General features: G+C 42.0%; 1 protein-coding gene across 14 annotated transcripts in view; it reads right to left on the bottom strand.

The window, feature by feature from the left end:
- Positions 1-24,768, bottom strand: part of RBFOX1 (RNA binding fox-1 homolog 1) — a 2,477,231-nt gene that overhangs the window by 1,396,703 nt on the left and 1,055,760 nt on the right. For all 14 annotated transcript variants that reach the window (XM_054668820.1, XM_054668821.1, XM_054668819.2 and 11 more), the window contains one exon: positions 471-533. In XM_054668820.1, the coding sequence (XP_054524795.1) occupies positions 471-533 (63 nt within the window). The remainder of the gene's footprint in view (positions 1-470; positions 534-24,768) is intronic.

The following is a 24,768-nucleotide window of genomic DNA, read 5'->3' as shown; positions in this document are numbered from 1 at the left end:
TCATAGTCATGTATTCCAGCTCAAAAAGAGCAAATGAACTGTTCTTAAATGCCTCAAGAAATACATGCTCTCGGTAACTGATCTGTGTTTGCTGGCATTTCTTTCTACTTTGCAGGGTCACGTGACTCAGAAGGGGGACAGAATGTCTCCTGATAAGACAACCTTAGGGGGGAAAAAAAGAAACCAAAAACACATTTTATTTTAATCCCCAGCTAATAAAGGTGCAGTTAACCCATTGATAACCTCACACATTTCCCAGGTTCATTGGGGAGGGAGGGCTAAAGGAGGGTGGTTCTACCTTGCAGGCCCTCTTCTCATCTCTGATACAATAGGGCAGAAGAGAAAGACATAGGCAGGCAGCAAAGTTTTTGTAACAACTTCAAACCTGCAGAAAAGAGCTTTTCAGAGAGAACAGGATCAAAGACATGGATGTATTTATGGAATGAATGTTCAAAATGGGATGCACTTACTGAATGCTGAGTCCGATCAAGGAAGCTGTAAGTTCCACTTGCATGAGTTCTTTGACCAGTTTCCTAAAGAAGAAAAAGGCGAATGACTTTAGTATCAAGAAATGTATTCTTGAATTTTGTCTGCACTTTTTTTGTCATAGTAATATGGACCAACCTTCAAAATAGGTTCTGACTATATTGTGAATTTAACAGCAATGATGGTGATGATGATGATGAAAATGATTCAGTTCTTCGATGTATTTTTATTACATCCTCTCGGATCCCGGCAAAGAAGGTGTTATTATCTTCTCTATTTCAGAAGAGGAAACTGAGGCCCAGACAGCTCCCACAGTTGACAAGACATGCATGTACACCGTGAAGCCTGAATTTGAACTCGGGCAAGTCAACACCGAGCTTGGAAGTACTCTACTGTATTCTTCTCTTACACCATGAGTTCTTGTCACAGGAGGTGTTCAAGGTAAGACTGGACGTTGACATTTCAGATATATCATTATGGATTTTCCCCCTAGGAATTAGCTTGGATGAAATAAATTCTAAATTTCCTTTCAACTCTAGATCTGCAGGATTCTACAATGTGCATTCAGGTGATACTTAAAGTTCAAATATGGAAATGTTTTAATTTTGCAATGAGTAGAATTATGATACAAGGTATCCTAGCAGTAATAAATTTCATAAATATGGCTATCATCACCCAATCACAGGGAGTGAGATTCATGTTCATTGATATTTAAATAAACCAAATATCACCTAAACTGCAAATGGCTATTATAATCTCCTATAGTTCAGTGAGTTGAAAGAGAGGTCATCTCCTACCAGAAAAATCAAGAGTTCTGGTAGATCTGAAAGATGTTTACGGCATCCTATACCCAAGGGGGTTGGTATACTGACTTGTTTCCTCTCTGGGGAGAAACTTAAGTAGCAGAGATGGGACTACTTTGCAGGGTTCTGGAATCCTGATCCATTGATAATTGAATTACTCTTATAAAGTAGCACTACAATTTACGCCAAGACTCAACAAAGTTCACAAGATTTAGAGGTAAATTTTAAACATTATTTGCAGATATGTTTAGACAATATACCCCCTTTCCTAATGTGATAGGTATATCTAGATATATAGATATACAGATATACATATAAATGAAGATGACATATGTGTATGTATGTGGATATATATATGTGTGTGTAGTCTTCACATCTGGTGAGTCCCCTCTTGTTGATAAATTACAACACCTAAGAACATCAAGTGACATCAAAATATTGGAAAGAGGGGTGACCTGCAGAGAGACCCAAGAATAGATAGAGCTATTAAGTGGTTGAAATGGTGGTGATAGTATTCACACTTCAACAGCCTTTTGCTTTGCATTTTGATATTTTCAATTTCTTTCAACTAATAAAAATGACCAATCTCATGGGCTAGTGTCAACAAACAGCAATGATGCACTCATTCATCCATCCATCTATCCATCCATCCATCCATCCATCCATCCATCCATGCATCCATCCATCCATGTACTCACCCACCCATCCACCCATCCATCCACCTATCTACCTACCCATCCACCCACCCATCCACCCATCCACCGATTCACCCATCCATCCATCTACCCACCCATCCCTCACCTATCCACCCATAGACCCATCGATCCATCCATCCATCCATCCATCCACCCACCCATTCATCCATCCGTCCACCCATCCACCCATCTATCTATCCATCTGTCCCCCATTTAACTACCCATCCATCAACCCACCTACTCATCCATCCATCTTTCCAGTCATCCTTGGCTTCACTACCTTCTAACTTTGTGACCATGGCCAAGTCACTCAACCTTTCTTTGTCTGAGTTTCTTCATCATTAAAATGGGAATAAACAGTACCTGCCTCAAGGAATTCAGGTGAATATTAAAAGTTAATATTTGTAAAACACGTAGCATTGTGCTTAGCACAAAGTTGGTGCTTTTTAAAAGTTTATTGTTTATTAAGCCTTCTAAATGTCAGGAATTGTCCCCTTGGTGCCTACAGTCCAGTGGGGAAGATAGACAGGTCTTCACCGGGGACAGTGGGGAAGGCTCCATCAAGGAAGTGGCAACGGAGCTGACATCGTAAAGGTGAGAAGTGGAAGAACATGATTTGGGAAGAATAGTTAGAATAATTAGAATAGAAATAGTCAAAATACATGGTTCTCTTCTAGAGATTCACAGTATGCCTCCAATGCAGGATTATCTGAGTTCTAATAATTATAGTAGTTGTAGTTTCACTGAATCCCTAGTACAGCCCAAACTTCATATCAAAATTTGCATGCATCCTCTCATTTATTAAAAATAATAGCTACCATGGTCAGGTTCAACCTTTTCAGCTCCTACCCCCTCTTTCCTGTCACTTCCTCCATCTCCGAACACATCCTTACATTCTAAGATCCAGCTAAATCAAATACTTAAGACACATTGCACTAGTATTCCTTTAGCCCTTCGATTACAACCTTCTCTCATCCTAAACTGCCCTTCACCTGGCCCCATTTGAACTCATGGAAGGTCTGGAGTCTTGAGACTTGAACATCTACCCAAGCGTGCTCTCTGTAACTCTCATTGACCCTTCCAGTGGGCCTGAATTTTAGGGGAGGTCCCTATGGCCATTGGCATATTCTTCTATCAGAAGCAGAATATACATCCTTTCTAACTTTTTGTGGACTTGGCCTACCCAGGCTGTGAATTTCTGGAAGGCAAGGGCAATGTTTAATTCAACACTGTAACTTTGTAGTCTGGGAAAAGGCCCCTTATGTACTGCTCACTACATTGGGTAGCCTAAGAAGTGATTCCTCCTTGCCCCAGAGGGTTACAGCACCAAGAAAGGACATTGACCTTCATTCCAGAAAGAGGTTTCTCTGAGCAACTGGGCCTTCTTTGGTGCTACCGTACTTGGTACCCAGGTAATAACATTGAATTTCATGTCCATATGAGTCCAAACCCACACCTTTACATCTGGTCTTAATCCAACCTACAGTTGAAATGAATTTTATAGCCCCTCCTTTCCACTAATAAGAATCTGTAAAGTCATTTAGGGGGATTATTTTATAAAAACAGAGGCTGAGAACCATTGTTATAAAGCGAGAACAGAAATGATCATTAACAATGGCACCAGACAGCAAGAAAACCCTAATATGCTCTCTAGAGTTCCAGAAGAGTGATTTAGTGTTATTTTTTTTTTTTAACTAAAATGTTCTGAGTTTGCAATTACTCTTGCAAACTACGTGAAGAGCAATTTGTGACCAGGGAGAATCTCAGGTCCCAGTGGAATTGGGCACAATTTTCATTGTACCAAGATTACACAGAAGCTAAAGAGCTGCAAGTGAAGGAAACTCAGAGGACATTGGAACAAAGTCAGGCAGAATGAAGGTGAATGCTCAGTTCATGCATTAGCTACCTTCACCTATGCACTCCATCCAAATGGATGCACAAAATAGCAAACAGATTACTTCCAAAACACTGCTGTTGATGACCCTTGGACAGCCAGAATGTAGTTTTTTTCTAACTCTGACTCTCTAAACAGGGCTGGCTACTGCAACGTTTCTGTTTCCATAGATTCTGCCATGAACTGCTTCATAGACTTCCCCAGGCAGTGAATGCAATGCCATCTCCTCCTGCCTCCAGGCTTGCACCCCTTGCCCCCATGCAGGTCAAGGAGTGTGACCCTCACAAAATGTAAATGTGACTGTGTTACTTGATTGTTTAAATCCTACATTGCTGGCTTCCCATTTCATTCCAAACCTACCTTACTCCTGACATCCCTAATGATTTGCTCCTAGACACAGCTCCAGCCTTATTTATTTGCTAGTAAGGAGATCACACTTCCCCCCAGTCCCGGGTACCAGCACCATGGACTTTCCCATTCTGGACCACACTTTACTCCTCACCTGCCGCAGGGATGCCTTGCATGCTATGGCTTTGACTGGGGATGCTCTTAGCACCTAATTAACTCCAGTGCGTTGCTGCTTCCTGTTGGAACCCCCTGACCATATGGCTTTAAGAGCCCATCATCCTTTCTTCATAGCCCATATCCCAGTTTGCATTTTGCATCCAATTAAAAATTATTAGAAAAATTATTTGATGAAAGTTTGCCTGTCTCACCAGCATGTTAGTTAGCTCCATGAGGGCAGGAGCTGTGTGGGTTTTGCTCACTATTTTAACTCTGATCACAATGCTATGGATATGGCAGACATTCAGTAAATATTTACCCAAGGAAGAAAAGATGGAAGGTAGGGAAACAGGGAGGGACGGAGGGAGGGGGAAGGAAAGAAGTAAGGAAGGAAGGAAGGAACGGAGGAAGGAAGGAAGGAAGGAAGGAAGGAAGGAAAGAAGGAACTATCGGCTTAGTCATCCTATGGCTAATTTTAGACACACTCAGCCTACCCAAAAGTCATTTCCCTCCCCCATCTCTGTCTAGCATAGTGCCAGAAATTGGGTCTGCAGTGACTGATCCTGGCTCCATTAGTAAGTGCTATGTTGAGAAGAGACGAAACCTCACCCTATCTAGGTTCAATTTTCTCCTAGGAATTTGCAAGGCACACTTAAGTGTCGTCAGTAACTGTGGGGTCACTCTTCTCTGCCACGTGTGCAGAAAACAGCAGAAGTAGCAATGAGAGAGAGAAGAAGAAGAGAGTGGAAGAGCCATGGAGGAGGGTTTTGGGGCGGGAGGGTAAGGGCTGTCTTGTTTCCTGATTACACAGCGGTTCAGAAATGCTGGTTCTTCCTGGGACCTAGAACACCTCCTGACTTTTAGTGCTGAAACTCACTTCTGTGCTCCTGTGCCGTGTAAGAAATATGCCCATTTATTGAGTGAGTTTGAATGGATTTCTGTTGCTAGCGAACAATGCAATTATGTATGAGACCATCTCAGAGGGTGGTGCCTCACCTAAGTTGGGATTTTGTACCCACCCTGCAGGCAGGGAAGCAAACTGTATCTTGATCACATCAGGGATTATGATTGCATACATGCTCTCCAAGCCTCACAGCAGCCCCTGACCTCATTCAGGTGTCTGGCGTTTAACTGTCCTTGAAAGGACCCTGAAGCCAAATCAGCAAGCTGCCCAGGGTTGCTTGGTACCACTCAGGGATTATGATGTGCGATTCCTGGTGGTAGAGAGGTTAGTGCCCATCACACCTGGGATGGGAGAAGTGAACTAGACAGGAAGTGCACTGAAGCCACCTTAGATTGGAGATAGAGGCCCTCCCCATGGGAATCCAGTGACTCCCAGCCACATAACAGGAGGCTGCTTAGCAGTAACCACTACTGCAGTCAGAGTATCTGATGGGCCTCAGTCTGCCATGCGAAAGATTCATGCCTTCCTGGACTCACTGAAGATCTCTGCACCCTGAGCTCCAGCCTCAGAAGCAATACGTAATGTTACTGTAAACCTGTGGTTGCTTTTCTAAGGACAGTCATGGGTTAAAGCACCACCTTTCCCTGCCATCAGGCGTAGGCATTTCACACAGTGAGGACAGCATGGAATATCCTTTGACTTCAGGAGCGGATTCTCCAACATCATCTCCTTTTGCTTCCCATCCCATCCCCACATCAGATGCTTGGTCTCTGTGATGAGCGTTCCCCAAAGAGAGATTCTTTTTCTCCCTTTATATTTGTTGAGTGAGCCTAACAAGAACAAAACCCAAAAGCCAATAGTTCTTTTATTCTTTTTTTTTTTTTTTTTTTTTTGAGACAGAGTCTCGTACTGTCACCCAGGCTGGAGTACGGTGGCACGATCTCGGCTCACTGCAACCTCTGCCTCCTGTGTTCAAGAGATTCTTCTGCCTCAGCCACCTGAGTAGCTGGGATTACAGGTGCCCACCACAACGCCCAGCTAATTTTTTGTATTTTTAGTAGAGACAGGGTTTCACCATGTCGGCCAGGCTGGTCTTGAACTGCTGACCTTGTGATTTGCCCGCCTTGGCCTCCCAAAGTGCTGGGATTAAAAGTGTGAGCCACCACATCCAGGCAAGCCAATAGTTCTAAACTAAATTGAAATATCCTAGCATCTCTGATAACACTGTGCCTGTGCACTACTTGTTTCCTATGTCTGGGATTCTGTTCTTTTTTTTTTTTTTTTTTTTAACCACTGGTAAATGTGCACCTGTTCTTCATAGCTTCAGGGAGTCCTCGCTGACTCCCCAAGCACAGTGAATCATGCTGTCTTCCCCACTCTTAGAATCCAGTTAGCATCTCTATAGACTCTTCATTCGTAGACATCTGTCTCTACATCTGTCTTTTCTATTGGAGTGGCAGCACCTCGAAGCGCCAGGCTGTGCCCAGTCATATTCATGAGTGACAGTACAGTTTGACAAATAGTTTGACATCCTACAGGTTTTGGACACAGATTTGGTTTCAAAGTCAGTTATCTTATTAGTTCTGGGCAAGCTGTTTGACCGCTTGGAGCTTCAGTTTTTTTGTCCATAGAATGGGTATAATAATGCCCACCTCAGAGGGTTGATGTGAGGACACTACAGCTAAATTACCTGGCACTACTACTAAATAAATATTACTGGAGCCAAACAGCCAAGCGCTACGCCTACTTCTTCAACAACAGTCCTTTTAATAAACAAAGTTTTACTGTGCTGTGCAAAATTTTGCCAAGGCAATAAGATCATCCAGATGACTTTCAGCGTAGCCTAGTATCATAAGCCATCACAGCACCTGCCACGTAGTAAGTGCTCACTGAAGATTCCTAAAAATAAGGAACCAGTGAGGCTCTTCTCTTACTGATGAAATACAATTGTATCCGCTATTCCAAGGTTTACATGTGGCTTATGCTGCTTAAAGGCAATAAGCGGCTGGGTGTGGTGGCTCACGCCTGTAATCCCAGCACTTTCGTAGGCCGAGGTGGGCGGATCACGAGGTCAGGAGTTCGAGACCAGCCTGACCAATATGGTGAAACCCCATCCCTACTAAAAATACAAAAATTAGCTGGGCGTGGTGGCAGGCACCTATATTCCCAGCTCCTCGGGAGGCTGAGGCAGGAGAATCACTTCAACAGAGGTTGCAGTGAGCTGAGATCGTGCCACTGCACTCCAGCCTGGGCGACACAGCGAGACTCTGTCTCAAAACGCTACTACTACTACTAAAGTCAATAAGCATCATTGCATTTGCAAGAAACAAACGCATTACACATTGCACTGAAATGCAATTAGTGTTTCTGCTGCATTTAATTTGGCTGCATTTGCCCATTCAACAAGGGCTCAGGTATAGTCTCTGTGTCTGCTTCTGTTACTCCCAGCCTCCCTCTGCAGGGAAGCAAACTTCTCCCCGAAGCTCTAGGGACCTCCGAGAGACTAACAATATTACACCCCACACACCGCCTCCCTTTGAGCCTTATTGTTGGTGTGTTTAATTTCCTGTCTTGGCCTTACAGGAGATTTCTAATGTTTGGGCTGTAGGGTATGTTCTGATTAAAAATAATCCTCCCAATTATGGGCTGGCATGAGCCTCCTGTCAGGCGCACTCTGCCACCAGCTCCGCTTCCCTGTCAGCAATAATTGTGTCTGCAGTGCCTAACTGTAAATGAAAACCCAAGGGGCAAGTTTGGGTCCCTGGTTCCTGGGCCGCGCCGGATCTTTTAATTTGCACTGTCTGTCAAAAGGATGCAACTGTGTGTACTCCAAAGAAATCCTTAGACGCTCAGATTCAAGGCCAGAGAGAGCAGAGGTACCACAGCCTTCTCAGAGAAATTGCATTTGAACCCGCCAGAGATAACAGGGTGTGTGTAAGGCAATGAGGCTCTTTTTAGTTGGCTCCAAACTTTAGCTAGACCCAGTATGAAAAGGGAAGCTGAACTCCAGGGAAATTTCAAGGTTTGTTTATATTATTTCTCCACCGAGTACATAAGACAGGCCATTGAATTCAAAACAGGCGAACGCAATGGTTTGAAAGGAAATATACACGTGAGACCTGATTATTTCAATCTCCATAAAATTAAAACTTCCTGGGTATAGGGTGAGAGGAGAGAGGTAAGTCTTTTCAGCTGGGAAATATCATCAAGGTATTCTTGTATAAGCAGAGAGACGTCCCTCTGGCCAGGCTCGGACAAGGCACTTGAAATGTGCTGTAGAGTTTTAAAAGTGGCAGGGGGAGACAGCTGCTGAGCAAAGTTGTTTTAGGAGTGATAGTTGGGAAATACTTTTGGTGTTCCTCTACATCCCCCATATCTATTTTTCTAAGAATGGCACCTGCTGTTCCAGACAGCATTTGCATCTCTTATTCCACAACTCCTGATACCTGGTCGAATATCCTGCTTTTCGTATAAATCAGGGATGCAATTTCTGCATCCAATGCATACCAAATGCGACACCAATGCATTTCCCCAAGAAACTGCCTCTCTGGCTCAGCCTAGCTCCAAGGGGCTTCTTTTACTTACAACATACATTTTGGTGACTAAGTCGTCCAGGTAAGAACTACTCAGAGCCACACGAGCAGGATGTTCAAGTGCAGGCAACCCTGTCAGTCAGCAAACTAGGGTCCACCAGTCAAGTCAACACACAGCCAGTATTTTTATTTAAAAAACTTTCTCTGAGATGCAGTCATGTGCATTCATTTATGTAAGTGTTATCTAAGATTGCTTTCATGCCACAAAGGCAAAGCAAAACAGATGATCCAACACATGGCTTGCAAGCTCAAGAACATGGATACACACACAGGGCCACAAGGTTCTACATAAGGAATCAGCAAATAATAATCACAATCCAAATAAATAAATATGGAAATAACATACATGATGATCATTTATAGGATGTGCAAATAATAACAATCCAAATAGATAAATATACAATGTAAATGATTATAATTTATAAAAATATGTAACTGACATTCCAAATAACTAAGCAAATAATAGAAATTATCATTTATAAAAGTATGTAAATAATAACCTAAATAAATACATAAATGAATAAATGATTATAAAAATATGTAAATAACAATCCAAAGAAACTTATATAAATAACATAAATATCATTTATAAAAATATATAAATAACAACCTAAGTGAATATATAAATGATTACAATTTATAATATGTAAATAACAACCTAAATGAATATGATTATAATTTATAAAAATATGTAAATAACAATCCAAATAAATATATAAATAATATAAATTATCATTTATAAAAATATAAAAGTTATAATCCAAATAAACATATAAATAATATAATTATCACTGATACAAATATGTAAATAACAATCTAAATATATAAATAATATAAACAATCATGTATAAAATATGGAAATAATTATCAAAATAGAGAAATATATAAATAACATAAATGATTATCATTTATAAAAATACATAAATATTAATAATCTAAAGATATAAATCATAAATATCATTTATAAAATATATAATTAAAACTCATTATGTATCAGATTGTTATATCATTTTCTCTATTATATATTATTAAATGATATATAATGACTAATATATTAAATGATATTATATAATGACTATTATTTACATATGTATTTAGATCAATTAGACTTAGAAAGAAATAATTTAGTATAAATAAGAAATAATTTATTTCGTATCCATTTAGTATTTGACAATATTAATACCTATAATGATGATGATTTTTTTTATTTTTAAGATGAGTCTCTCTCTGTCACCCAGGCTAGAGTGCAGTGCGCGATCTCGGCTCACTGCAAGCTCCGCCTCCCGGGTTCACACCATTCTCCTGCCTCAGCCTCCTGCCCGGCAATAATGATTATTATCCAACACCAAGTATTTACCATGTACTAGGCACTTTACTTGCAGAAGTCTCTCTAAGCACAATCACCATTATTTCTCTTTTGAGGATGACCTAGGGGGGCGTTTACGAATCTGAAAGAACTTGCTGCAGGTTTTACCACTAGTCAACAGCAAAGTCAGAATGCAAATCCAGTTCTGTGTGACTCTGAAGTCCTTACATTGATGTAATGTTTAGTCTGCCTCTCCTTTTTTAAAAATAGAGATGTTGTCTAGTTTGACTTTCTGGGTGGTGCCTTCGGGTTCATGTCTAGCAAAAGGAGAGAAGGTATAAGCACCAAGTTCACAAAGTAGCTATATCTTCCTTTACCAATCCCATCATGAAACTAGAGAATTCCAGGTTTCCACCACTTAAATGGGGGAGTTTCGGGGGGTCTGTGACATTTCCTTAGAGGTAGTGAGTGCAAGGCATAGTATATCAGAGAAAACGATGACTTTTAATTCCTGCAGACAGATTCTTTTAGGTTCAATGATAAGAGACAAGCAGAAACGGATGGCAACTACTGGCAGATTACAGGCATTGCACAAAATTGTTTGGGAGATGAAAATGCTCCTTCCCATCTAAGTAGAAACGGCCAGTGAGTTCTTCTGACCAAGAGGAATCAGGCTTCTCAGCAAATGCTCCTGAGTTCACATGAACTGAGTTCACCTGAATCCATCAGCTTCTGGAGCTGGCCTGGCACACACGTGCTATTAAGAAGGCCAAAGGATTTCATCCATGAAGAAATCAGTAGACTTCTTACATAAAAATGACTCTGACGTAAAAGAAGTGCTAATCTCTGCAGAAATCTAATGCAGAAAGTTCCATTCCTTTCGATGCATGAGCGATAACTGAGAGCCCTCAGTGTCCCCTGCAACTTGCCCGGCTCCAGCAGCAGGGCTTGAAGGGAAAGGAGATCCCCTGTGTGCTTTCCATCCATGATTCAACTCTCAGCTCAAATACTGCCTCCCTAGCAAAGCCTCCTTTGATTGGTTTCTGCAGCAAATCTAGGACAGGTTCCCTTGTCATTGCATTTATCTCAGCTATAACTATACAGGAAAACATAAGCATTTGATTAGTACCTGTCTCTCCCACCAGGCTGAGTGCTGCCTGAGGACTCAGACATGGAGGGTTTTGCACCCCACCAAATACTCTGCACTCAACAGAGTGCCTAGAGCAAAATCAACGCTCTTCAAATATGGGCTCAGTGAAGGAGTGAATAATTCTAGAAAGAAACCACATGTTTCTCTGCCATCTGAGACCCAGGGGCTTTCATGGACCACCCTGCACTGACAGCTCCTTCTTTAAGCTCAACTTCCTCCCTACCTCATGTCCAGCTCTTAGGGGTCAGTTAGAGGACAGACCATGATATTCAGAGGCAAGTGCATACGTGAAGAAAGAGCTTTGAACTTGGAAGTCATACCCACTTGGTGCAACTGGCAGCTCCAGCATTTGCTAGTTGCTTGACCTTGGGTGAGTTACTGTCCATCTCTGGCCACAATTATCCAATGCACGAGGTGGAAATAAAAAGTACTCTTTTACAGTATTCTCCCCATGATCAAATGAGGTAATACAGGAAAAAAAAAAAAAAAGCTAAGAGTATGACTACAGTATGTGTTTAAAAAGCTGTACCTACTTGAGTCATATTGAAGTCCTCCCAAGCTGAAGAGGGCCTTGAGACACAAGTAAAAGTGATGGAAATTATTGTGATTTAAATGAACTCAGTAAATATCTATCTGGGACTGATACAGACATATGCATGTGAGTATGTGTAAATAAACACAATGCCAATAGCAAGAAAATAATAAAAATTAACAGGAAAAAGAAGGAGGAGGAGGAGCATCTCATGTTAACTCTGTGTCATGCACTCTGATAAACAATTTGCATGCAGCATTGCACTGACATCCCTATGCCCTGGGCATCATTATCTCCAATTCACAGATGAAGCATGATGCTCAGAGAGGGTAAGTAATGGTACATGTTCTCACTGAGAAGCCACAACTTGAACTGTGGTCTGAATGGCAGTTGTGCTATATTTGCTCTCAATGAGAATGCTTCCATCCCAAGTAGACATCACATGCTTATGACTACCCGTGGAAGGATTTGGGATAACCCAAGAAAGACACTGATTGATGTGCTTTTACAAGAAAGGAGCTCAGACGTGCCATGGGGCTGTGATTAGCTCTCTCACACACACAGGAAGCTCCTCTACCATGCATCACCCCTTCCCAACAGATTCACTTTGGTTATTATGCATCATCTCACTAGTTCTGTTGATTGTTGTCATTGGAGAGAGAAATTGTGCAACAGGTTTACAAAGCAATGTCTCTCAGATATAGGAATTCCTTTTTTTTTTTTTTTTTTTTTGAGACAGTGTCTCACTGTGTCACCCAGGCTGGAGTATAGTCAGTGGCATGATGTGGGCTCACTGCAATTTCCACCTCCCTTCTCCAGCCTCAGCCTCCTGAGTAGCTGGCACCACAGGCGTGCACCACCACACCTGGCTAGTTTTTGTATTTTTGGTAGAGAGACAGGGTTTCACCATGTTGGCCAGGCTGGTCTTGAACTCCTGGCCTCAAGTGATCCGCTTACTGCCACCTCCCAAAGTGCTGGGATTACAGGCAAGCACCACCATGCTGGTCACCAACACAGCAATTCTAAGTAACGTCTCCCTTCTGAGTATATCATTCCCAGCCCTTCATCTCCCCTCCTCAGGCATACGGCTCTGTAGGGAAGATAGTCCTCAAGATTCTAAGTGTCCTCCTCCTCTGTTAGCAATACCAGGTAGCTTTGGAGCTAAATCCACCAGTTCCATGGAGCTGAGACGGAGGAGGGATACAGTAATCTGCGAGCTCACAAGAGGCTGCAATGCAGACAGATTTATAGAGCCAGGATAAAAAACACATCATTGGGAATGCATGGAACTTCTGTTCATTAATTATCTTTCTTTTTTTTGAGATGGACTCTCACTGTATTTCCCAGGCTGAAGTGCAATGGCATGATCTCAGCTCACTGCAATCTCCGCCTCTTGGGTTCAAGCGATCCTCCTTCCTCAGCCTCCTGAATAGCTGGGACTACAGGCACCTGCCACCACGCCTGGGTAATTTTTGTATTTTAGTGAAGATGGGGTTTGGGCTGGGCGCAGTGGCTCACACCTGTAATCCCAGCACTTTGGGAGGCCCAGGCAGGCAGATCATGAGGTCAGGAGTTCAAGACGAGCCTGATCAACATGGTGAAACCCCGACTCTACTAAAAATACAAAAATTAGCCAGGCATGGTAGTGTGTGCCTGTAATCCCAGCTACTCAGGAGGCTGAGGCAGGAGAATCACTTGAACCCAGGAGGCGGAGGTTGCGGTGAGCTGAGATCACGCCATTGCACTCCAGCCTTGGTGACACAGTGGGACTCCATCTCAAAAAAAAAAAAAAAAGACAGGGTTTCACCATGTTAGCCAAACTGGTCTCAAACTCGTGACCTCGTGATCCACCCGCCTCGGCCTCCCGAAGTGCTGGGATTACAGGCATGAGCCACTGTGCCCAGCCCATTAATCATCTTTTCCTTTGAATCTATTTCTCAATGAAAAGTAGCTTTCCATTTCTATTACCAAGATTAATGTGTCGACAATACACAATGACATAAACTGGACCAGAGCGGAGAAGGAAAAGAAAGAGACAAAATAACGCAAAAAGCAAACCCTCAGTACACAGTGTGATATATTTACTCAGACTACTGCTTTATTTACACCACTGAGAACACTTTATTTTTGAGCTTCATAACTCATTGCTCTATAAAGAAAAAGAAACTAGCTAGCTGCTACCTACTTCAACATGGAGAAAGAAAATACACCATGAAGAAAGCCATCCTCCACTCTGTAGGCCTCAATTTTTTTAAAAAAAAAAATCTATTTAATATGTATTGGACTCCAGAGCACCTTATTATCTTATTTAATTCAGACCCGGGAAGATGTCTCAGAATGAAAATGGCACTGAAGTGATCGGAACTAAGCTATGAAATGTGGACATCATATTTTCTTCAGAGAGATAATCAGCTTATCAGAATTCATTTCAACCTGAGAAAGGTCTCACAACTACAATGAAAATTCAAGCTGGTCTCATCATCTCAAGAAAGTAATCTCAAGGAAATAGTAAAACTATCAAGGCAAACTTGGTGCAGTTATCTTTAAGAATAAGAACTGCAAGCATCATATCCCAACAGAATCAATGGCAGTGGGGTCTGCCCCCAAGTATGAGAGAAACCCCCACATAAAATATGTGAAGTGCCTTCACTGATAATATCATTTTTTCAAGTCTTTTATGCCACTTTTCAAAGATGCATTCACTACATTCTTTATACCTAAAAATCCTCCCTTAGTATTCTGGAAAATGTCTTAAAAATATATTTTTCTAAAGGAATCACTAAAAGGGGCATAAGCTTATTCTCATGTCTGCTAATTACCAGCCATTTGGTCTTGATTAGATTATTTAACTCTCTCTGGGCCTCAGTCTCCTGTTTGCACAAGAAAGAGATTAGACCTTCTTGTTTTAAAAGTGTTCTTTCCTTTTAATTGCAACAGATGACCTGGTTCGTACGCATCCTCAGAAGAGGAAAATCAACAAGCTTAAGAGCAAAGATACCTCAAAAGTGTACATATGGTTCAACGCTGTCAATACCAAGATAGATATACTATGTGCCTGTCAGTAGGACACATTCCTACCCACAAGAAGAAAAAAATTAAACAAAACATAAAATCCATCTAGTCAGAAGGGGATATCTAACTTTTTTTAAAAGCCAGTGAATTCCAGAAGATAAAAGAAAATTCCTGAGAGTCAATCCTTCATGTTCAGCAAAGAACAACCAAGCCATTTGGTACAATGCTCCAGAAAAGCAGACAATGAAGGAAATGAAGGAAAAATAGCGAGGCAGAAAGATGAATACAGCACTCAGCATCTCCGTGTGGGAGAAAGGAAAGTCATAAAACTGGAGAGAGATCATGAAAGGTTTGCGAAATGTTCAGGGGCCACCTCAGGTAACCATCAAAAGTTATGCATCTAATATGCCACCTCATCCAAATGTGTTTTGGGCAATACTTTCTTTATAGCATGATTTCAGGTAAGAAATAAACATTGTGGATGAAGCCACAGGACATGTAGGAAGTTTTGAGATAAAAATATTTGCATCTCCGGTCTTGTCATGACGGACAGTAACATACAGTGGTAAGAACTGAAAACCTACAGTAAACAAAGCTCGGTTTCTGATTTTTCCCTGAGTTTGATATTGGGGCATTTACAGACCCCTTGGAACCTCAGGATGTTCTTCTGGCAAGTGGCTGGAGTACCTGTGCTACTGGATCCCTGTAAGGATTAAATGAAATACTGCATATCTGATGCTTCACGAAATGCTTGCATATAATTCTGATAAATGTTCTTAACTTTTAATAGGTAAAGCCTCATGTTTTGGGTCCAGATCTAGTAGAAGCATATTCTAGCATTTATTGAGCATTAAGTTACAGAGCATTTGCTAAGTTCTAGGCACTCCCCTAAACTGTTTTTATAAAATTTTCCTTTTTTTAAGAGTAGTTTTGGGTTCACAGCAAAATAAAGAGAAAATTATAGAGATTTCCCACACACCTCCTCAGACACGGGTAGCCTTCCCTAAACGTTTTCTGTAATATTTTTTTCATTTGAAAATCTTCACAACATGGAGTTAATTTTACTCACATCTCCGGAAACTAGATCTCATAATGTTCCAAGTTACCCTAAAATGCTTCAATCTTTCACAAAAATCAGAAAAGCATCATTTTCATAAAGGTACTTATTTCAATGAGATCTGCATCACTTAATAAGAAAGCAGTCTTTAATCCTAATAAGGCAAAATCCTATCTAGGCAATTGGAAAAACAAACAAACAAACAAACAAAAACCCACTTAATTTCTAGCCATAGTCTACATTCTTTGGCATGTGACACCCATCAAAAATACAGAACTCATGTATATGAAATACTGAATTATTCCACATGGATTTAGAGTCTGGTTGTGCATAATTTCTTTTAGATTTGAAATATGTAGAGATTTAAATAAGTCTACAATTTAAAGAAGCAAAGAAAAAAATCTACATTCCAAAGTTTCCAGGTTCTGTTTCTGATCCTCAAGGATTTTTTTTTCAATGACAACTCATAGGAAATAAATGTTTTTCAAAGGAACATAATGTAAGTTACTTGTGTTCATTTTAATGTGCACATCCACTCATTAATTCATTTGGCACTTTCTGAGTTCCCACTTTGTGAAAACCATCAAAGCATGATGCCAGGTACAGTTAGGGATTCAGAGATAAATGGGGCTTTCCATTTTCTAAACAAGCTCACATTAATAATAACTAATAGAAGGCACAGCAAAACAAAATTCCCAGCAGAAAAACTGAAGAGCAATGTATCCTGACTTGGGAGGTGGTGGTGGAGTAAATGGACTTGGTAAAAGTGGCAACTGTGATAATGCATGCATTGAAAACACTGTCACTTAATGAAAGAGTAGGGCTACAAGCTAGATGCATGAAGCCCCATGCCATATGAGGGAATCAGGAATAGTTTTCCGGAGCCAGAATGTGGGAAAGATATTGAGGGAAATTGGAAAGATGAAACTAGATGAAGGAGGCTTCATGAGTCCAACCTAACAACAGTACGAATTTAATGAGTACTCCGCTAAATATATGTACCACAGGTGCAAGTCTCGCTAATAACTTTGTGAGGTAGTTGGGTTGGTGGAGGGATTTCTTTTTATTCTTTAAGTTGACAAAAATTGTATATATTTATGGTGTACAACATGATGTTTTGAAATATGTATACCCTGTGGAATGGCTAAATCAAGCTAATTAACATGTGCATACTTATCTTTTTTGTGGTGAGAACACTTAAAACGTACTCTTTTAGTGATATTCAAGTATATACATTGTTACTAACTATAGTTGTACCATAGGTCTCTTGAATTTATTTCTTCTGTCTAATTGAAATGTTGTATCCTTTGATCATCTCCCCATTTCCTCCCCTCTCACCAGCCTCTGGTAAACACCATTCTACTCTCTGTTTCTATGAGTTTGACTTTTTTAGATTCCTCATATAAGTGAGATAATGCAGTATTTGTTCCCCTGTGCCTGGCTTATTTTACTTAACATAATGACCTCCAGGTTCAACCATGTTGTCACAAATGACAGAATGTCCTTGTCTTTTGAAGCTGAATGGTATCCCATTGTACATGTGAGTTAGGTAGGTGCTTTTGTTAGATTTATTTTAACTGTAGGTTCTGGGGGCACACAAGCAGGTTTGTTACAGAGGTATATTGTGTTAACACGAGGGTGTGGGCTTCTAGTGAAGCCATCTGAGGTTGGTGTTTTTAATGCCATTTTTTTACCATTGAGGAAACTGAACCCGGACAGACTTGTTTCCCAAAGATCCCTTAGTGATAAGGACAGCCACGCCTTTAACTGAGACCCAGCAGACGCCAGAGTCCGTGCTTTTGGCCACTGCAAATAACTGAGTTTAGGCTTTGGCGGGTAGTCATTAAGGATCCATTAGGGATCTCTGAGAAGGGGAATGACTTGTTCTGACCGTATTTTAGGAGAAAAACTGGCCAAATGGTAGAGAGTGACCTGGATGTGAGAGTGACGATGACGCTGGGGTCTTGGGAAGGTAGAGTAAAATGAGGTCTCTGAAATCACTCTAGCTGGTGGCTTACGTGAGCTTCACCATGTGCTGGCGCTGTGACCTTGGGCAAGTTACTCGACCTCTCTGAGCTTCAGTCTTTACACCTGTAATATGGAAGTCATGATACTGCCACTCATCTCAAAAGGCTATTTTTAGAATTACATGAATTGATGAATTTAAAAGAATTAGATCTGCCTGCTCAACTTTAGCCATTTAACAATGATGTCAGTAAATAACATGGTTATTACATTATTTATCATCCTCTGAGGAAGAGACGGAAGAGCAAAAATAGGAAAAGGGTCCACTGTTTCAGATGAGTTTGTGGGGCTAAGGCCCCTGCATTGGACACTTGCATTTTCTTTCCCATGGTGCTAGTATTCAGCCTGCCCCTTTCATTCTAATGTTACCACCAGCTGCTGCATTGCTTGGGGTTACTTTCCTTGCAAACAAGACTGTGGGTTGCAATTGGCAGATGCCTTTTACCTGGGAACAGAGATGAAGTATCAGAGACAAGGGCAGAAATAGCACGAGGAAAGGGGTCAAGATCCTGATATTCTTTTCCATCCACTGTCACCAATGAATACCAGTGCCTACCAAGGCTCCCCTCTGGGTTCTTAACCTCTCAAGCACCACATGAGGAATGTCAGATCATCAAAAAACCAAAACAGGCTATAATTCCAAATTTTCCATGAACATCCAAAGGGTGGCATGATCCATTTAAATATCAGACTGCACTTGCATCCAACAAATATGTAAACTCACCATAATTTGTTTAATTTCAGAAGCTAACCTTTGGAAAACAGTCTCTTGAGATGGCTTGTCATTCTCGAACACTGCTTGGTAAATTAACACTAAGGTTATTTTCACTTTTTAATGAGCGCTGTTGCCAACCCAGAAGGAAGGTTTTGGTCAATCACATGCATGTACAATGCTAACTGAACCCATTAGGATCTGCTTAGCTAAAGGCGAAGTTCAGGCACTTTACAGCTGCGTTCAACTGAATTTGAAAAGAAATCAAGGCTTACCAGCTGTCACTCTCTGATTATTGTGAAAACTTATAAACAAAGCACACTTTGTCAAATAAATTGATGATTGTTTTTTATGTCTTAGGGATGCATTGTGTACATGAAGTGCATAACAATGGGATATACCTGGGGAGCTGTGAGTGACTGTGTGAGGTATGACTAACACATCAGTGTGATGGAAAGCAAAAACAAGCCAGGGTGTCTATGGAGCACCCTGTGCAGTAGAACTGCATTCACAGACACTACCATGGAAACAAGAGAGTTCCCTGACCCCCTCGCAGGACATGAGTCAGGGGTGTGGCTCATCTCTTCAGTTGCTGTCACTGCTCAAACCCCTTACAGGAGGTGGAGCATGATGACAGACAGCTGCAGGAGCCCAACTGGGCGTGTGTTACAGTGTGCTCTTTTAGCCTTGCCATCCATGGATGGCTTAAGTGTTAACAAGCACAGCAGACCCTCTGCCTATTTGCAAATGCAGAGGACCAGTGCGACAGCTTTCTGCATCCTGAGCTATTCTCCAGCACCCAGAAAGAACTGGGTCACAAACGGAATTGAAGGATAGTGAATGCAGGTGTTTTATTGAGTGGTGGAGGTGGCTCTCATCTGGATAGATGGGGAGCTGGAAAGGGGATGGAGTGGGAAGATGATCTTCCTCTGGCGTTTCGCCACCCAGTGGCCAATCTCCTCTCTGACTGTCCCCAGCTGAACTCCTCTCAGCGTTCAGATGCTCCCTCTCTTCTTTCTGCCATGCCATTCTGCCATTCTTCTGCCCTTCTGTTTGTCTCTTCATCTCCTTCTGGAACTGGGTGTTTGGGGTTTATATGGGTATAGGATAGGGGGCTGTGGTGGGCCAAAAAGCAACAGGAATGTCTGTTGCCATTTAAAGCCACAAGTATCCAGGCTTGAGGGTGAAGCCTTTGCCATGGAACTGCCCTCTTCTACCCAGTATTTCCCTGACTACTGTACAAATCACCACTATTCTCATTTTACAGATCAGGAAACTTGGTTCAGAGGCATTCACAGGCATTTTATAAAATGCCCAAGGTCACAGTAATGCTAAGGCCACCAGTAAGTAGAGGCTGGGATTTAAGCCACAGTGAAACAGCAGATCCATGAGAGCCTATCCGTGCTCTCCAAATTGTGATCCATGTGTCAGAGGCGTGTGAACCAGAGCAACTCCATCTTGAATATGGGCTGGGTAAAATGAGGCTGAGACCTACTGGGCTGCATTCCCAGACAGTTAAGGCATTCTAAGTCAGAGGATGAGATAGGAGGTCGGCACAAGATACAGGTCATAAAGATCTTGCTGATAAAATAGGTTGTAGTAAGGAAGCCGGCCAAAACCTACCAAAACCAAGATGGCGACGACACTGACTTCTGGTGGTCCTCACCACCACACTCCCACCAGCACCATGACAGTTTATAAATGCCATGGCAACATCAGGAAGTTACCCTATGTGGCCTAAAAAGGGGAGGCCTGAATAATCCACCCCTTGTTTAGCATATCATCAAGAAGTAACCATAAAAATGGGCAACCAGTAGCCCTTGGGGCTACTTTCTCCATTGAGTAACCATTCTTTATTCCTTTACTTTCCTAATAAACATGCTTTCACTTTACTCTGCAGACTCACCCTGAATTCTTTCTTGCGCAAGATCCAAGAACCCTCTCTTGGGGTCCGTACCGGTACCTCGGTGTGGTAACACATGCATGGACTTCCTCTGGCAAGTAAACTCATGTGGATCTGATCACTAACAGTGCCATACCATATGCTAAGTATTCTTAAAATACACAGGCTGGGTACGGTGGCTCACGTCTGTAATCCCAGCACTTTGGGAGGCCGAGGCAGGTGGATCACAAGGTCAGGAGATCGAGACCATCCCAGCTAACACAGTGAAACCCCGTCTCTACTAAAAATATAAAAGATTAGCCAGGTGTGGTGGTGGACGCCTGTAGTCCCAGCTACACGGGAGGCTGAGGCAGGAGAATGGCCTGAACCCGGGAGGCGGAGCTTGCAGTGAGCCGAGATCCCGCCATTGCACTCCGGCCTGGGCGACAGAGCGAGACTCCATCTCGGAAAAAAAAAAAAAAAAAAAAAAAAAAAAAAAAAAAAAAAAAACACATCCCCTACCCGCTTAATCGTAACAGCCACCTATGAGGTGAAACTGCCTTTATACCCATTTTCCAGATGAGTATACTCAGGCTGCTAGAGAAAAGATCACCCAGCTTTTTAGTAATAAAGCCAGGATTCTGCTTCCGGAGCCAAATGTTTATCCCCTTTCTTCTTTGAAAATCTAGCACTGAACTTGGCACCAAGGTGATAAGCAGTGTCTGGGGAATGGATGAGTGTGTGAGTGACTAAATCCATGGATGAGGTCTCTCTGCGAAGTGAGGGACCTTCCAACCGTGCCCAAGGCATGTAGCAAAATGCTCGATAAATGTCTGTGAGAAGAACAACTGCTTGTACGGCTGAAAGGATGAAGATCCTGGGCTCAGCTTCCTTTATAGAAGAGGGAGACGTTGTTTGATGATTATCTCCTAAGGCTTGTTATTCCATTCCTGCCCTCTATGATAACCATACAGACATATGTGAATAAAATAGCTGTGTTACATCAGGTGTCCTGCTGGATTAGTTTGTGGCCCAGGGGACATTATCGGCGCCAAGGATCACAATCCTTCACTCCCTATCTCTTTGCAAAGAAAGCTGACAAAACGCTCCCGGCACTCTCTGGAGTAACCTTCACATTTGTGAACAGCGGGCTCTGCACGTTTTCCTCCTGAGCCATTGCCCCTGTTCCCTCCTCATTTCAGGAAAGAGGACAGCTGCAGGTAATGGTACCTTCAGCATCACACACTGGATCACCAGCTTCATTCCAGTCATTGGACATGTGTGAAATGAGACCGCTCATAAATACAGACAGCGCCCTGCAGCTTTTAGGGATGTAGAAGCTACCTGCTGGTTGCTTCAAACCTCTCATTGGTGTATTGGAATTTGACACTTAATATTCAAACCCAACTACAGGCTATGTACTCAGAGAGTAAAACTTGGTAATAGCACACAGATCCACAGGCTGGAAGGCTGAGCATACAAACCTCTACTATAAAGACACACTTAAGGGGCCAGGCACGGTGGCTTATGCCTGTAATCCCAGCACTTTGGGAGGCCAAGGTGGACAGATCACAAGGTCAAGGGATCGAGACCATCCTGGCCAACATGATGAAACCTCGCCTCTACTAAAAATAAAAAACAATTTGCTGGGTGTGGTGCACATGCCTGTAATCCCAGCTACTTGGGAGGCTGAGGCACGACAATCACTTGAACCTAGGAGGCGGAGTTTGCAGTAAGCTGAGATCGCACCACTGCACTCCAGCCTGGCGACAGAGAGAGACTCCGACAGAGAGAGACCCCATCTCAAAAAAAAAAAAAAAAAAAAAAACTCACTACTTACGAGCTCCTTGCCAGAAATGGACTTGGAGGAGAGAGAGTGGGAGAAAGAGAGTATAGTGGGAAAAGCATGGTCATGATGAAAACAATGCTGATTACTATCCTATGCCGATTCCTCCTGAAAATCCGGAAGAATAACACAGCAAATTGGGGTTAGGGAAGGAACAAACGAAATAAACATGTATCTTTTTTTATCAGCTTTTCTCCTTAAATGATAGGGAACGGTGTAAATGTGTAGCACCACAGCACATTCCTCCTATTTACATGCATTCTGTTGCTACTCATTATTTTCTCCATCAGAGACTCAAAATAAGAGGAACATTTCCAGAATTATACATTTTAACAGAGTGATATCAAAAGGACAACCTGGTATTTGTGTGCCAATTGCCAAAACACAATTTTCTAAACGTGCATTAACCTAACAGCCCTCTCCATCATCCAGTTACTTTAGTAGACTCTATAGGATCTCATACAGGGCTCAGCATCAAGTAGGCACTTAGGAATTGCTGACGGATTAGACTTGGTCAACAAGCAGGCACCTTCATACTTAGTTTTACCTGTTTCACAGAAACTCTGAGCTAAGCCTGCTTGGTCTAAATCACAGACCACAAACTGCAAGTGAGATTATCTAAGTGGCCCATCTATATAAAATATGTGAACCACTCACTGCTTAAAACAATTTACGCAAAGTTACCAGGGCTTAACAATCAACATTAAATATCTACAAATCCAACTCATCTAACCATACTGGGACCATATTTTTGTGTCTCCAAGTCTAATAAGCTTACAAGCTGTTGCTTCCTTCAGGAAGAGTCTGTGCTCTCCCCAGGCCCCACCCATCTCTATTGCCTTTAGACATTTCCCTTCTCCTGTTTGGCCCCATGCAGAAAATCTATTTTTGTTTTCTTTAGAGACAGGGTCTCACTCTGTCGCTCAGGCTGGAGTGCAATGGCACCAGCATAGCTCGCTGCAGCCTGGAACTCCTAGGCTCAAGCAATCCTCCTGTCTCAGCCTCCTAAGTAGCTGGGACTCCAGGTTCATACCACCACACCTAGTTGAAATTTGACTTTTTGATCTCTGGTTTAAATATTTAGAGGATAAGGCAAACATTACATCTTCATTTTATTCACTGAAATGTTTTTCCTTTACTCTTACAGTAAAAATTCCTGCAATTCGTCTATTCCTCCCCCCACCCCCCCACCGGAATTCTGAGATGGTGTAAACCCATCCAGGAACATTGGCATAGGAAGAGAGTGAAAGGGTGACTCTGATGGCATTCTATGCTAGTAAATTTTAATTGCTGAATATTCTCAATGGAGCAAGAACATTCATCTAATAGGATGGGCTTTGAAAGCTGTACCCAGGATGATCATGGCTTTCATATACCGCCTTCAATGGTTCCCCGCTGCCTAAGGGATATTGGTAAATGCCTTAGAGCTGCATCTGTAGAACCAACAAGCTGACCTCACTCTACCTTTCTGGGCTATGTGTCCCTTCACCACGTGCTTCCCACTACAATGTAGCTGTCATATTGCCTAGGTATTCTCTGGTGTGTCTCTCTTCCTCTGGTATTTGAGGTTTTATTCATCCCACTTCCTTGGACTGGAATCCTATTCCTGGACCCTCTGGTTAGGAAAATTACATTCATGCTTCAAGGTTCAGATCAAGTACCTTTTCTCAGTAGAGTCTTCCTGCCCATACCAGGCGATGAGGGCTGAACTAGCCCCTCTTCCCTATGTTTCTATGATCTTGTATTCACACCTCTATTAAAAGACACTAAGATATGGCATAAGGTATCACATAATCATCTACCTCACAGATGTTTATTGCTTGCCCCTCTCCAAACCTAGATTACCAGTTCCTTGAAGGGAGAAAATGGTTTGACTTTGCATCCCAAGAGCTTATCCAAGGACCTGGCAGACAGGCTATGCATTCATCTCATCATAATGAATAACAAATATTCAAAACAGAAAATGATGAGCCCGGGCAGAGCGATAGGAATATTTGAGGGAAAAAGCGAGCTTAAATTTTGCTGGAGAAGATGAAGAACAGTTGCATGGCAGATGTAAGTATTGAGAAGCTGTCTGGTATAATACTTAAGGAGGTAGACTTTGAAGCCAGAGTGTCTAGGTTTATACCCCTGATCCAATATTTCTTAGCTCTGTGATTTGGTACACATTACTTAACCTCTCTGGTTCTCATTTCCCCCATCTATAAAATGACAATATTACCCACTTAATAGGGTACTATGAAAATGAAAGATTCTGCATATGTAAAGCACATAGTGAATATATATGAATATTAATCACTACTATCTGAGTGTGGCTATGAGGAGTAGATAAGATTTGGAGCTAAAGGGGGTAGACATTCCTCCAAG

Source organism: Pan troglodytes, chromosome 18 (assembly GCF_028858775.2).
Source record: "Pan troglodytes isolate AG18354 chromosome 18, NHGRI_mPanTro3-v2.0_pri, whole genome shotgun sequence".
NCBI classification, from domain to species: domain Eukaryota; kingdom Metazoa; phylum Chordata; class Mammalia; order Primates; family Hominidae; genus Pan; species Pan troglodytes.
The sequence above is the reverse complement of the archived record's forward strand: the minus strand, read 5'-3'. Positions and strand labels throughout refer to the sequence as shown.